The sequence below is a fragment of the Chiloscyllium punctatum genome, chromosome 27 (genome assembly GCF_047496795.1).
Source record: "Chiloscyllium punctatum isolate Juve2018m chromosome 27, sChiPun1.3, whole genome shotgun sequence".
Taxonomy (NCBI): Eukaryota; Metazoa; Chordata; class Chondrichthyes; order Orectolobiformes; family Hemiscylliidae; genus Chiloscyllium; species Chiloscyllium punctatum.
Window position 1 is genome coordinate 19228613 of NC_092765.1, and position 15245 is coordinate 19243857.

The 15245-nt window shown below is 39.4% G+C and overlaps 1 protein-coding gene across 2 annotated transcripts in view; it reads right to left on the reverse strand.

Moving 5' to 3' along the window:
- The window catches only part of LOC140453507 (glucocorticoid modulatory element-binding protein 1-like), a 42156-nt gene that overhangs the window by 11686 nt on the left and 15225 nt on the right, over positions 1-15245 (reverse strand). For both annotated transcript variants that reach the window (XM_072548241.1, XM_072548242.1), the window contains exons 3-6: positions 13851-13972; positions 13148-13251; positions 5044-5201; positions 1353-1478 (exon numbers count right to left, since the gene is read on the reverse strand). In XM_072548241.1, coding sequence (XP_072404342.1) covers positions 1353-1478; positions 5044-5201; positions 13148-13251; positions 13851-13972 — 510 coding nt within the window. The remainder of the gene's footprint in view (positions 1-1352; positions 1479-5043; positions 5202-13147; positions 13252-13850; positions 13973-15245) is intronic.

The following is a 15245-nucleotide window of genomic DNA, read 5'->3' on the forward strand; positions in this document are numbered from 1 at the left end:
ACTGCATTAAATAGTGGAGCACACTCAAAGCCTGAATTGACTTCTGCTCCTACTTTGCATGAATTATGCTTTCTGACAAAATCCATGACTTCACATTTTCCCATTTACATTCCATCTGCAAAGTTCCTGTCTATATCCCTCTGTAAGCTGACATCATTGCCACTTGTCTTTCCACTTATTTTAGTGTTGTTACATACATTCAAGGCTGAGGTAGACTGATTTGTAATCAATAAAGGGAATTAGGCGTAATGGACGCACTTGGCTACGGTATATCCACTCTCCTCATTCAAGTCTTTAACATATATTGTAAATAATTGTAGTCCAACACGGATTACTGTGGCCCTTGACATTCTGAAAATGTTCCCCGCATCCCAATTTTGTGCCTTCTAATAGGTAGCCAATTCCTTATCCATGCTAATATACTACCTTCAACAACATGGGCTCTTCTATTAAGTGATAATTTCTAAAAAGCGTTCAATATTTAACAAGTTTGTCAGGCATGATTTTCCCTTCAATAAGTCATGTTGACTTTGTTTGATTACTTTATAGATTTCTAAGAGTTTTCCTACATTCATTATAACAGACTAACACTTTCCCAATGACAAATGTTTGACTAGCTGGACCTATTGTTAGCCGTTTATTGTCAGTTCCTCTTTCCTTCTTGAAGGGTGCTACTTTAGCGGTTTTTCAATCCTCTGGGAATTTGAGAACCCAAACATATGCAGATTAGTATCAGTGCATCCACTACGTCTATAGCCACTTACTTCCTTTATTATTCTCAAACATAACTAATTAGGTCTCAACAACACATCAGCCTTTTGCACCTATCATTTCATGAGTATCATTTCTCTAGCAATAATTATTGTATTTACTTCCTCTTTTGCCTTTTGTTAATATTTTTAGAATACTATGTCTTGTCCTGTGAAAACTGATGTGAACTATTTATTCAACTCCTTTGCCATTTGTTAGTTCCATTCTCCAATTTACCCTCAAACTTTATTCTCTTCTTTATAAAAAAAAAAGATGTTTTGTTTGTTTTTAAATCTTTCCCAAACCTCTGACTTGCCAGTAATCTTAACGACATTTAATGCTAATTTTCTTTTACAATTTAATTCTAAACTTTCTTGGTTAACCACGGTTGGTTTATCCTCTTCCAAGAATTGTTCTTCTTCACTGGGACATATAAACAGAAAAAGTTGTTAAATATTTTATTGTACTGAATTTTAATTTTAAAGAACAAAGTATTTGCATAATTACATAGGCTACAGGTAACTGCATGCCAGCTCGAAGTCCCAACATTCTGACAGAGGTTTCTATTTAACTGGAGCTCAGAAAAGGCTCACTGAACTCACCAGAGATCTCTTCACCATCTTTCCTGTTTAAGTCCTCTGTAGTAACAGCAACTGTAGTCAGAGCTGGACTCCATTCAATGCATTCTTCAGTATTTTCTTCAGACACAGTTATGTGGGTCCCATTGCCTGTAAAATTAACAGACAGTCTTGTGATGATACAATGGCTTTAATAAGTGTATTTTGGTTTTCTTTATGAAGAAAAGTTGAATCAGACATGTTGAGCGTGCTGCTGCAAAGCCAATAAAATAAAAAGTCTGTGTGACCTTTAGTTTTTCTTAGAAGTTGGAACAATAGAAGCAGTTTGAATGGATGGACTCAAGCTCCCACAGAACCAGGAATTTTAGTTTTAGCTTTCTGTAGTTGCTGGGGTCTTGAAGCTGGATGTGGAAGCTCTTAAATCCTCTGTCACAGCTAAAAGCTGTGTTCTCTTCTTGCACGTAAGAATCTATTTGACTGAATTTGCCTTTGCCAATCGGTGTGTTTGTGAAGCTACCGTATTGGAACAATTAATTAGCAGTTAACACATTTTGTTAAGCATTTCAATAGTTACAATTAAGCCAATTCTTTTCTTTTATCTGTATTTTAACTGTGGTGCAAAAATAAACTTTTTTGCTTAAAGTCACGTAATTTGACCAATCAAGTTGCATCTGGAGTGCAACACCTCTAAAATAAGAAAAATGTATCTTCACGTATTTTGAAGGGATTTAGTCTGGTCCATAACAGTCCTCAAGCAAAAACTTTTTTTTTTGTTTAGTTAGAACACACAATCTCTCACTTCATTGAAACTCTTGGGGAGGAATGGGTGTCACTGAGCCTCAAAGTGCTTGAATTTAAAAACAATAAGACCAGGTAGCCCTTTACTAACTGAGTTAAATATTCCAGCCTAGAAAAGGATATAAAACATACTGACTTCACATGGGGGAAGGTCAGCAAGGTGGACACACAAGTACCTGCAAAATCCAGGGGGCTGCTCTGTTCTGAAACAATGGGAACATCCCCCACAGTGCTGATTACTACTACCATCAAGAAAATTAAATTTTCAGGGGAAAAAAAACGAGCATACAAAAACGAGACATCCATGGAGGTGCTGCATGCCATCAGTAGAAGGACTATATTTCACCACAACCTAAACTATCTCACTCTACCACTACCAAGCAAAGGAACTGACCATGTTTCCAAGGTAATTGAGAACATACCAGGTGCAGTATCGAACATACCCAAAATTAAATTGCATTATGGTGAAGCTACAGCACAAGATTACATACACACTAAACAGCAGAAACAGAGTTATACTAACCTGTAAAGGGCTCAGAGAAAAGAAATGCAATCTGCCACATCTGTCCTGATGGTGGATAACTAAACAACTAACCTTAGGAAACAGTAGGGAGAAATCCGTATTGATGGCTGAGTCCACCAGGAGTATAGAAGACAAGGCTGAAGGCCCAACAACCATAACCATCTTCAATTAAAGCTGCTAAATGGATGATCTATCTCAGCCACTCAGCTGAAGTCTCCAGAATCACATAAGATTTTTCAGCCAGGTCAGTTTAGTTCATGTGAAATCATGTAATAACGGATCATACTGGATTTATCAAAGCTCTGGGAGGTGACAAAATCCTTGCTGTAATAATGAACACTTGTGCTCCAGGATTAGTTGCAACCTTAGCCAAACAAGACTTGTAGAGTTATATTAACAGTTCTCTGACCAAGCAGAAATGTGCCTAGCTATGCCCTGTTCGTAAAAAGGAGGACAAATTCAATCTGGTCAATTATTGCTCTTACTATCCTCAATCATCCAAGTGAGATATAACCAACGGAGCTATCAAGTAGTATTTATTCACCAATACTCAATTTGGATTTCATCAGAACCCCAGACGTCATGACAGCCTTGTCAAGGACAGACAAAAGAACTAAATTCCAGAGATGAGATGAGAATGACTGTGCTTGAAGACAGCATTTGTTCAAAAATGATATCAAAGAGACCCATCAACATTTAAATTAATGAGAACCAAGGGAAAATCTAGAAGGAATCATAACTAGCACAAAGGAAAGCAGTTATAGTTGCTGAAGGGCATTGGTCTCAGCCCCAGGACATTGCTTCAGGTGTTCTTCAATCTAGGAGTCCTCAGGTTGTGTCATAGGCCTAACATCTTCAGATTCTTCAATTACCTTCCCTCCATCATAAAGGTCAAAAGTGTGACTGTCCCTGATGATTGCAAAGTGTTCATCTACAACTTATTTCTGAAATTAGCCTCTTCTCAAAATTAGCAAAGTTAGTTCAATATTCAAGCCTGGGCTCTGAAGTGGTATGCAGGTGATAACCACACAAGCATGTTTCATTAAGAGAATCTAATCACATCTTGACGTTCTATAGTTTTACCACTGTTGAACACTTCCTTTAGCTTCAACGTCCTATAGCATCAGGGATCAAAACTGAACCAGTCATATAAATACTTTGGCTACAAGAGCAGGTCAAACATTTAGTATTCCTCAGTGACCAACAGAGTGTCCCCAAGTCTTTTCATATGCAAATTTAGAATATTTTCTATTTGGTTGGATAAATTCAGCTCCAACATCGAACAGCTTGACATCACTTGAATCAAAGCAACCTGATTGACAATCTGTCCACCACCTTATACATTCCATTCTCCACAAGTGGCAAGCTGTGGCCACAGCGTGTAGACCGATAACATGCATTGCAGCAACTTCCTAAACCAGTAATTTCTAACACCTTGAAGGACAAGGACAGCAGGAGCACGAGAACACTGCCATATTCAAGTTACCCACGGCTCAGTTTTGGAAATCTTGCTGTTTCTTTATTACTGCTGGGCCAAAATCTTTTCTTTATCAACAATGCATGTACCTTCCCAACATTGAATGCAATGATTCAAGGTTCAGCTTCACCCTACCAAAGGCAATTAGGCTCAGGCAATAAAATAGCCTAACCAGCAACACCCCCATTCCATGAAGTGAATCACAGGAAAACAAAACTCTCAACATGTCTCCAATACCACTTGGCTGTTCAGTAAACAAACAAACAGTCAGTCAGTCAGTCATTCTCACAGGTTCTGCAAACATTACCCATCTCTCATTGCCCCTGAATGATTTGTTAGGTCAGAAACGAGTTAAAGTCAATGAATTTAGTGCTGTACTATATTTATTTGTAAGCTGGATTGGGTAAAGGCTTCCTTCCCCTCAAATATGGCAATGAACCAGTGGGTTTTTAATAAAACAATCTGTCAGCTTCTGTTAGATTTACTGATGACCAAAAAGAGATTCAATTTCTTAAGCTACCCTGCTAGGTTTTGTACTCAAATTCTATTGATTAGCCCTGTAATGAAAACACTATGTTATACCATGAAAGAAAAATAAAGAATAACTGCTCCTGCCAAAAATATGAAAAGTCACAATGCACACATCAATAAATCAGTACTCCAAGAAAATTTTGTGAAGAATTTCACCTGAAAAATTTACTGAACTTTGTCCCCATTTCAGGGGCAGTTTATACTACAATTTACAAATTCTGACATTGGAGTAAATCCAAATAAATACAGCAAGCATAAAATGCACACCTTACAACTATCGTGTAAGCAACAATTATGAAACCACAACCGTCCATGTCTTTAGATACACCCCCACTGCCACGCCACCTCTTTCAATAGTATCCCTCCATCTGTGACATTGCACTCACCATCTATGGAGGTAGGGGTCTGTATCACATTGCTCTGCTGGCTCGGAACTGGCGCCCTGGCACTGCTGATTAGAAGGTCAAATTTGGTGCTGCGGCAGGTATTGGTACAAACTTTGTCGTGTTGATAGAAATCCAACTGCCCAGAGTCCATCATTTTCCTGCAAGTAAGTGCATCCAAAGACAATCCTTTAGTGGTACATATAATACACTCCAAGGCTACTTGACATGATACCATAACCTTGCAGACTGGGTGAAGTGTGTCATTGAAACTCCATTTGCAGTCTTTCCTGCTGTGGACTTTGGGCAGAGCTAGAATTTATTGTTTTCACTCCAGGAAAATAAATTTTATGGATAATGGAAGCAGTTGAATTGCAACTTTCAAAAGAAAACTTGGTGCACAAGTTGCAGAGCTACAAAGAAATAGCTAGAAAAGTGAGACTTATTGATTTGGAGAAGTAGGCCTGCTCCACCATTCAATAAGGTTGTGGCTGTTCTGTGTGTTTCAAATTTCCATCTACTTCAGTCAATAGGAGATTGCTGCTAAACAAGGAAATCCATCTACTTCTGCCATAAAGATCTTGAATAACTCCATGACCATCAGAGTTCCAAAGACAGACAACCCTCTAAGAGAAAAAAATACATCTTTGCTCTGAAAGAATAAGATTTAATTTTAAAACGATATCCACTAGTTCTGGACACAGCGTCAAAAGGAAATAACCTTTTCAACCCACCTTCTCAGTCAAGACCTTGTATATTTCAATCAAGTCACCTTTCACTTTTTCTCAGCTCTGGTGGAAACAAGTCAGTTTGTCCAATATTTTCTTGCAAAGCAACTACTGATTCCTGGTGTCAATCTAGTACACATGAACCATTTCCATGCAATTATTCCTTAAATAATGAGATCAAAAATGCATTGATATTTAACACACGGTCTCACCAATGCCTTGTCTAACCAAAACATAACTCTTTACTTTTGTATGCAATTCCTTTCGTAATAAAGGATAGAATTCCATTAGTCGCAATGATTGACTGCTGTATCTGCATACTAACTTTGAGATTCATGCACAACCAGAACACCTAAAATCCCACTGCAGTTTGGAATGCTGCAGTTTTTCTCCTTTAAATAACACATTTTAAATTCTCCTGCAAGAGTGAATAACTTCACGCTTTTTCTCCAAATTATAGTCAGTCTGCCAAATTTTTACCCATTTACTCAATGCATCTATAGTCACCTGCATTCTTATTGTCACTCTTTGCAACATACTTTTCTACTTATCTTTACATTATCTGCAAATTCATCAATATAACTTGTAAAAAGTCAAGGGACCAGTTCAGACTCATGGGATAACACTCATCACAATGTGCCAATCTGAAAAAGGCCCATTTCTGCACAGGGTTTTCTATTAACCAATCTTCTATCTCCATTGGCATATTGCTCCTTACACCGTGAGCTCCTAGTTTATGCAATACTATTTTGTGCTGCTCCTTGTCAAATGACTTCTGGAAATCCGAGTATAATATGTCAGCAGGGTCTCTTTTATCCACGGTGCACATTAATTAGTAAAAGAATTACAATAAATTGGTTCGACAATTTCCTTTTCACAAAGCCCTGCTGACTCTTACCAATTACCATGAGCTTTTCCAAGTTCTCAGTTTGAATTTCCTTCAAGGCTGACTAACATCAGACCTTAAGCTAACTGGTCTACAGTTTCATGCCTTCTTCAGTTTTTGAATAAGGTGGCTTATTTACTATTTTCCAGTTTGATGGGACCTTGCCAGAATCTAGGGATTTAAAACAAAACTCACATACTTTAAATCAACTACTTCACACTCGAGTGAAGACGGAATCAAAATATTGATTACATACACCATTTCTTTATCACCCTCTACAGGACCATTCATTGTATTTACTCCTGTCCTTTTTAAGATACCCGTAGAAGTTATTGGTTTCTGGGACTAGATTAGTTTTGGATATCCGGTTGGCATGGATGAGTGGGACTGAAGAGTCGGTTTCCATATTGTACAGCTCTATGATTTCTAGTTAGCTTCTTCTCATGTTTAATTTATTCGTCTTGATTAGCTTTTTACTGATTCTCCCTTTGTGTATTCTGATCAGTCATGCATCTTTTCACAAATATATACTTTATGTCTAAACTTCTTCAGTTACTGACCCTCCCTTGGATCTTTTCATTACAGTAGGAATGTACTTATTGAGTACTCTGAAACATCCCTTTAAAATGTCTACCACTGCTTTTCTATAGATCTATTTCCACCTGTACATCCAGTTCACTTCAGCTAGCTCAGCTTTCGTACTCATTTTCGACCCACTGTTCACCCTGTTGAAAGGGAGTATGATTGAATTTTTCACCACTGTTACCCAGACATACCTTTACTGAGATCATTAATTCTGTAACATCTCACAATATCAAATCTAGTATAGTTTGCTCTACGGTCATTTCCAGAACATTCTGCTCCAATAATCACTCTCACAAGCTATGAACTCCTCACTGAGAGTACTATTAGTGTCTAATTTTTTCTAGTTTGTAATAGTCTTAAATACTTTGTGATTAATGCCATCTTTTTAATCAAAAACGTTTAAGGTTTCTTCTTGTACACTTCATCCTACATCATGGTTACCATTCAGGAACCTGCAGATAATTCCCACTCCCCAAAGTTTGCTCAACTTCACCCAAACAGATTCAACATCCCGATATCCTGAACCAGAATCACCCTTAACTATTGCATCAATAGTGTCTTCGATTAGGGGTGCTATCTATCCACATTTATCTAGCTTCTTTTTCCTTTTGAATGTCATATACACCTCAATATTTTGAATTCCTTCTGTGTCATCAGCATCCATGTCTCCACAATGGCGATCACACTATACATTTATTCACTTCAATGTGCTTTATGAACGTTGTCCACATTCAGATACACATAATTTAGTTTCATTTCTCCTCTTTTTTTTTTTATCAGCCAGCGTATGCAACACAGGCCAAATGGTTTCTTTGCTTTTTATAAAATGACAGTCAGCAGCCCCAGCCTCCATACATCAACTGGAAGGATTTTCTTCTCAATTTATTTTTTTTTAAAAAGCAGAAGGCTCTGGTTATCTCGCAAGCTTTCCCAGGACTTCAAAGCTGTGGAAATACCCTTCCAAAAATTCACAATTTGAATAAAAACAATGTCACTCCACTACTAACTCCTAAATTTTTAAAAAATATCTTTACCAACATTCGAAGTGTCCTGCACTGTGCATCTTAGCCTTGATCTTCAATTTAAAAGATAGCAGATAATAAAATAGAAAGCCAAGTGTTTCCAGTCCACAGTAACATCACTTCAGCAAACTGTGATGCTCCACTGGAATTTCTTCTTTAAGGTTCTCTCAAGACCTGTTGCCTGGAGGCACCGTTACATAAAGCATACAGTGGCAATGCCTCACATTACCAATGCAATTCGTCGTTGTTCCAGGTATGAACGTAGATGGTTGTCAGTGTTAGGACGATTGCAGCTCAGCACTGCACCACAAACACAAAGCGAACCCAACAACGTTTCACAGCTAATACTCAATTGGTTGCTTCAAATAGGGAGGTTCTACTTCTACATAGGGAGCAGTTGGCCATTCAGCCCAGCGATCGTGCACTGCTATTTAAATGAGATCATGGCTGATCAAACACCTTAATATCTTTTACTCACACCATCCCCAATGCCACTGGCAACCAGAATCTACATCCTGTGGAAGCTCAGCCACTTTATGCTTATGTTAAAGGCTCACCACTGATCAAAGTCCCACCATCTGGGAACATATCCGGGTGAATCTTCATTGCACTTCCTTTATTGCAATATCGTTCCTGAGACAAGGAAACCAAAATTGTGCATTACTCTAGGTATGGTCCATCTACACTCTTACACAATTGAACAAAAACTTCACCACTCCTGTACACACACTCTCTTGAAATAAAGACTAATCTTCTATGAGCTTTCCTAGTAACTTGTTGCACCTCAATTTAATCTTCCAGAGCTAAATCTATAACGGCATAACAGCATCCAAATTCTTTTGTACATCTACGCCTTCCAACCTCTTACCATTTAAAAAATACTCTGCACATCTGCTCCTACTACAAACATGGATAACCTGACATTTTTCTACATAATATTCCATATGCAATTTCCTGCTTGAATTAGCCAAACATCCTGTGCTCAGTTATGTTGCAGGGCAGAAGCCACAACATCAGACAAACAAACACTGCACACACAGTCAGAGTCATAGAGATGTACAGCATGGAAACAGATCCTTTGGTCCAACATGTTCATGCCGACCAGATATCCCAACCCAATCTAGTCCCACCTGCCAGCCCCAGCCTGTTCAGCCTCTCCCTGCAGCTCAGATCCTCCTACCCTGGCAACATCCTTGTAAGTCTTTTCTGAACGCTTTCAGGTTTCACAACATCTTTCCTACAGGAAGGAGACCAGAATTGCACGCAATATTCCAACAGTGGCCTAACCAATGTCCTGTACAGCTGCAACATGACCTCCCAACTCCTGCACTCAATACTCTGACCAATAAAGGAAAGCATACCAAACGCCTTTTCACTATCCTATCTACCTGCGACTCCACTTTCAAGGAGCTATGAACCTGCACTCCAAGGTCTCTTGGTTCAGCAACACTCCCTACGACCTTACCATTAAGTGTATAAGTCCTGCTAAGATTTGCTTTCCCAAAATGCAGCACCTCACATTTATCTGAATTAAACTCCATCTGCCACTTCTTAGCCCATTGGCCCATCTGGTCCAGATCCTGTTGTAATGTGAGGTAACCCTCTTCACTGTCCACTACACCTCCAATTTTGGTGTCCTCTGCAAACTTACTAACTGTACCTCTTATGCTCCAGTCTGAAAAACAACCCTCCACCACCACCCTCTGTCTTCTACCTAGGAACCAGTTCTGTATCCAAATGGTTAGTTCTCCCTGTATTCCATGAAATCTAACCTTGCTAATCAGTCTCCCATTTGGGAACCTTGTTGAATGCCTTACTGAAGTCCATATAGATCACATCTACTGCTCTGCCCTCAATCTTCTTTGTTACTTCTTCAAAAAAAACTTAATCAAGTTTGTGAGACATGATTTCCCATGCACAAAGTCATGTTGACTATCCCAAATCAGTCCTTGCCTTTCCAAATACATGTACACTCTGTCCCTCAGGATTCCCTCCAACAACTTGCCCACCACCAAGGTCAGGCTCACCGCTCTATAGTTCCCTGGCTTGTCTTCACCGCCCTTCTTAAACAGTGGCACCACGTTTGCCAACCTCCAGTCTTCCGGCACCTCACCTGTATGCCACCACTATCACAACCATTCTACTTGTCTGTAGGGATGCTCAATTCCCCAAACATTATCCCCCACAAAAGACAAGAAATAAATCTTGGAATTCTGAATCATGGGCGAGTAAACCTCCAAAATGTCTACAAAGGCAATGCCAATAACACGGGTAAATGCTGTAAAGCTGGATCTTCAAGTATGAAGATCAACAAAGCCTCCTGTGTTTAGAGCCACAGGAGATCAGTACATTGTTAATATTTATTCTAGAAAAAGACAAAGACAGAGGCTAGGGAACTTGGGGAATTACAGATGTCTTGAAAAGAGTTTATATTACAGAAGAGGTCTTAAAATGCATTAAGGTAGAGAAATCCCCAGGACCTGATCAGGTGTTTCCTAGAATTTTGTGGGAAGCTAACAAAGAGATTGCTGAGCCCTTAGCTGAGATATTTGTATCACTGGTAGTCATGGGTGACATGCTGGAAGACTGAAGGGTGGCTAATGGGGTGCCATTATTTAAGAAAGGCTGTAAGGAAAAGCCCGGCAACGATAGACCATTGAGTGATGGGTAAGTTCTTGACAGGATTCTGAGGGACAGGATTTATATGCATTTGGAAAGGCACGACTGATTAGGGATAGTCAATATGGCTTGTGGGTGAGAGGTCAGGTGTCACTAACTTACTTTTTTTGAAGAGGTGACAAAGACGACTGAAGAAGGCAGAACAGTAGCTGTCTATATGGACTTCAGCAATGTGTTTGACAAGGTTCTGCGTGGCATTCGTTACTAAGGTTAGATCACATGGGATCCAAGGGAGCTAGCCAACTGGATACAAATTGGTTTGAAGGTAGGAGATGATGGAGGAGGGACCTTTTTGGACTGGAGACCTGTGACCAATGGTGTGTCCACTGCTTTTTGTCATTTATATAAATGATTTGGATGTGAGCAATGGGGTGGCACGGTGGCTCAGTGGTTAGTACTGCTGCCTCACAGCACCAGGGACCCGGGTTCAATTCCAACCTTGGGTGACTGTCTGTGTGGAGTTTGCACATTCTCCCCATGTCTACGTGGGTTTCCTCCAGGTACTTTGGTTTCCTCCCACAATCCAAAGATGTGCAGGTCAGGTGAAGTGGCCATGCTAAATTGCCCCTAGTGATAGGTGCATTAATAGGGAGTAGGGTAATGGGTCTGGGAGGGTTACTCTTTGGAGGGTCTGTGTGGACTTGTTGGGCTGAAGGGTCTGTTTCCGCACGGTAGGGAATCTAATCTAATAAGAGTAATGGTTAGTAAATTTGCAGTTGACACCAGAGTAGGTGGTGTATCTGGGCTGGGGCTTTCCTCAGAGTGCTAGAGATTGAGGGGTGGCCTTCTGAGGTTTATAAAATGAGGGGGCATAAATAAGTTTAATTGCCAAGGTCTTTTTCCTAGGATTGGGTTGGATTGTTTGGTGTGGGTACATGACACACTGGTTTAAAGCAAAAGGGGAAGATTTAAAAAAGGACCTGTGAGGTAATCTTTTCACACAGACAGCAGGTGCATATATGGAATGAACTGCCAGTGGAAGTGGAGGAGACGGGTACAATTTCAACATTCAAAAAGCATCTGGATGGTATGTGAATAGGAAGGGTTTAGAGGGATGTAGGTCAAATGCTGGCAAATGGGACTAGGTCAGATTGTGATGTCTGGTCAGCCCAGATGAGTTTGATCGATGGGTCTGTTTTCATGGTGTAAGACTATGATTAGGACTTTATAATACTACATACTGACATGTTGGTTGGCACTTCAGTGTATCATGCTCAGTGGCGGCCACTCCCAATTAAGCAGAATACACAACTTGATTTAGGAAAGGAGTGTGGGAGCTGGCAGAGAAAACTGACAGACAACAGAATTTTAGAAACACATTACCTGCAAGGAGCCTTGGCTTCTTTCATGCTCACGAAAACATCAGAAGCATACAATCCAAAACTAATTTATGTTTACCAATTAGTAATATTTAATTATTAGTAAACTGATAAATTAAAACTAATAAATTTGAATATTTTAAATAAAATAAACCTAGCTGAATAGGTTCAATATTCTAAAAAGCACCAATGTTAAAAGATTAGAGTACAGCATCAACACCTCCGAATTCCTGTTATTGATGTTGTGATGAAAAAGTGGGTAGCCATTTTGCACACAAGGTAATGAGGATAAACTCTACTTTCCATGTTGTTGGTCATAGGATAAATTTTGACAAGGATACTAGGGAAAGACACCTTCCTTTTAGACAAAACAGTCCCATTGATCTTTTTGCCTACCTAGAATGACAGACAGGGCCTTCGTTCCACATCTCATCTGATATCCAGCACAGCTAAAGTGCAGGACTCAAGTGCTGCACTGGGTGTCTGTCAAGACTGTGAACTTAGTTACAAATTGCAGACAGCAGGGTTCAAAAGGATTATAAATTCTGCAGGATGACCAAAGAGGAACCTCAGCTCACCAACCACAGCTTAGGAACCAAACCTGGGATTTTGTGGCCTCAGATTCAGTAGTTCATTAGAAATGGGAAAATTAGATTAAAAAGGATGGATTCAGAGTATTTTTATGTAGGGAGATGATGACAAATGATTGCAAATGAAATGAAAAAGCTTGCCATGACAGACAGATCAAGAGTTAGCAGACAGTGACTCCAGAAAGCTGGATATCAAGGCAGAAAAGTATTTTAACAAAAAAAAAGTACAGAGACAGCATCATCACAAGATCACACAAATGAGAATAAAAACCAGCAATCCTGGAAAATTGGTACCAACCTCAACATTATACCTCCTATTCGAATTGCCCGCTTCCAGTCTTTCAGTGTAGACTTCCCTGCCAAGTGTACAAATTGCTTTGGGCTTATGAGCTGATCATTGAACTAAAAAAAAAGGAAAATCCAATTATTCTGTCAGCCAGAGCTGAAAATATAGACATCTTTGGTCATATATTAAGTGGCAAAGAGATGTCTAAGAATACCAGCATATCACACACATGCATACACTCAAATACAAAAACAGAAATATCCCATTCTATCAAAATTCAGGTGAAGCATCTTCTGAGGTAAGAGTGATGAAACCGAGGCACTGACTCGTGCTGGGGAATGTCCGTACCGTTGTGTGCTGCATAAGGGATAAGGGACAAGGGACTGATGAAGGATTTGTGTACCTCGACAGTAGCAGATAATTATAACTTTAAAAGCAATACCACAGAACCACATCTCTTTCACACACACACACACATACACACGTAGAAATAACAGCCAGAGCAGCAGCCCAGTCTGATTTTTGCCCTCCTGAACACAGGGGGCTTAGAGCAATTGAAGTATCACTATGGCCAACTCATGTGATGTCTGCCAACACTGCGTTAGCCAGAAATCAAATGAGACTTCAGTGGTCTGCCTGGCTCAACTAGATAATAGGTAGCAAATTTAACAAGTTCAGAACAGTTAAAGCTAGAACGCTTTTAGCTTTATCATACCTTTACACATTTCACGTTTATACCCGGACAAACAAACTTCTTCCACAAGAGAATAGCTTTGCTCTCGCCACAAGTAATGGGATAAGCAATTTCAACTTCTTCATTGATCTCATTGCAGATATCTGAAATTTTTAAAAAAACGATCAATTTTCATACCCCCAGCAAACAATTTCAGTTTTATTTTTGAAAAGTAACTGCAAAAAACACATTACGGTGCCAGGTCTTATCTGGTAAAAACCATTGCCAAAATGATCTGCCTCTTTCAACCCCTGCCATGCAAAGAAGCTGTATGCAGTTCTCAGTGGTAAATTTATGACAATTTACATTTATGCTACACCTCTAACTTAGCAAAATGCCCAAAACACCTCAATGGAACATTAGCAAATAAAAGCTGACACCTAGCCACAAAAGGAAGTGAACAGATGACAAGGCAGATTTTAAGGAGTACCTTTAAAAGGAAGAGAGGTAGAGAAGCAAAAAAAGTTGAGAAAGGAATTCCAGAGCTTAGTGCCAAGAAAGCAAAGGTCAGAAATAGACGTGCAGAGAGATAGAGTGCTGTAGAAACAGCCGAAGTTACAGATAGGTGGCAGGTTTTGGGAAGGCGAGGTGGGAGGCGATGGGGGCAGCAACTTAGATCAGAATTGGTAATGGTACAATAAATTGAATTTACACAAGGAGAAATGTAACAATAGCATCTGAAACAAGCACAAAGCACTCCTAGCTAAGTAAAGATGAGCTACGAAAGCAGCAGCTGCTTCAACACTGCTTTATTCAAGTAGTTCGAGATAAAGGAGTTAACAAGCAGTGCAAAGTTCCTTTTGACACTTCAAACATTAGCAAGAACTATGCACAGCACTGAAGAGATAGAAGATTCACCATCTTCTGCAAATACCACAGTGTCATTTTGATAGCTAGGTTCTGCACAATAGGTATCCTGCAATTTCAGTGAGAGGCTGGTGACATGAACTTTCCTTCACCTGCAATTGTCTTGAAATATTCTCAAATTCACTTCATACAGCATTTCACAGCTGGATGACAACTATTCCTGTTAGTCTGGCCTGGATTTGAAATGACGTACTGGATTTTGCTATTCAGCCCTTTCCATGCACAATAATGGAGTTCTTGAAAGTTATATTTAGCCAACAATTGCCAATTTCTAGCATATAACATTACTCCAGAAAGAAGTGATGAAATGGACTCAGTTTAAAATAACAGTTGCACTAATACCATTACTGGGAACGTGACTAGATAAGGTATTATAAAATCAGAGCACTGCACTTGTAGTTAGACAGCAAACTCCAACAGTGCTTGCCAGAGATATGCAATGGATTAAATACATCAAGTAATTTCTCTGAATAAAAGCAAATACTTCAGAATGTTAATCTACTACTGCTT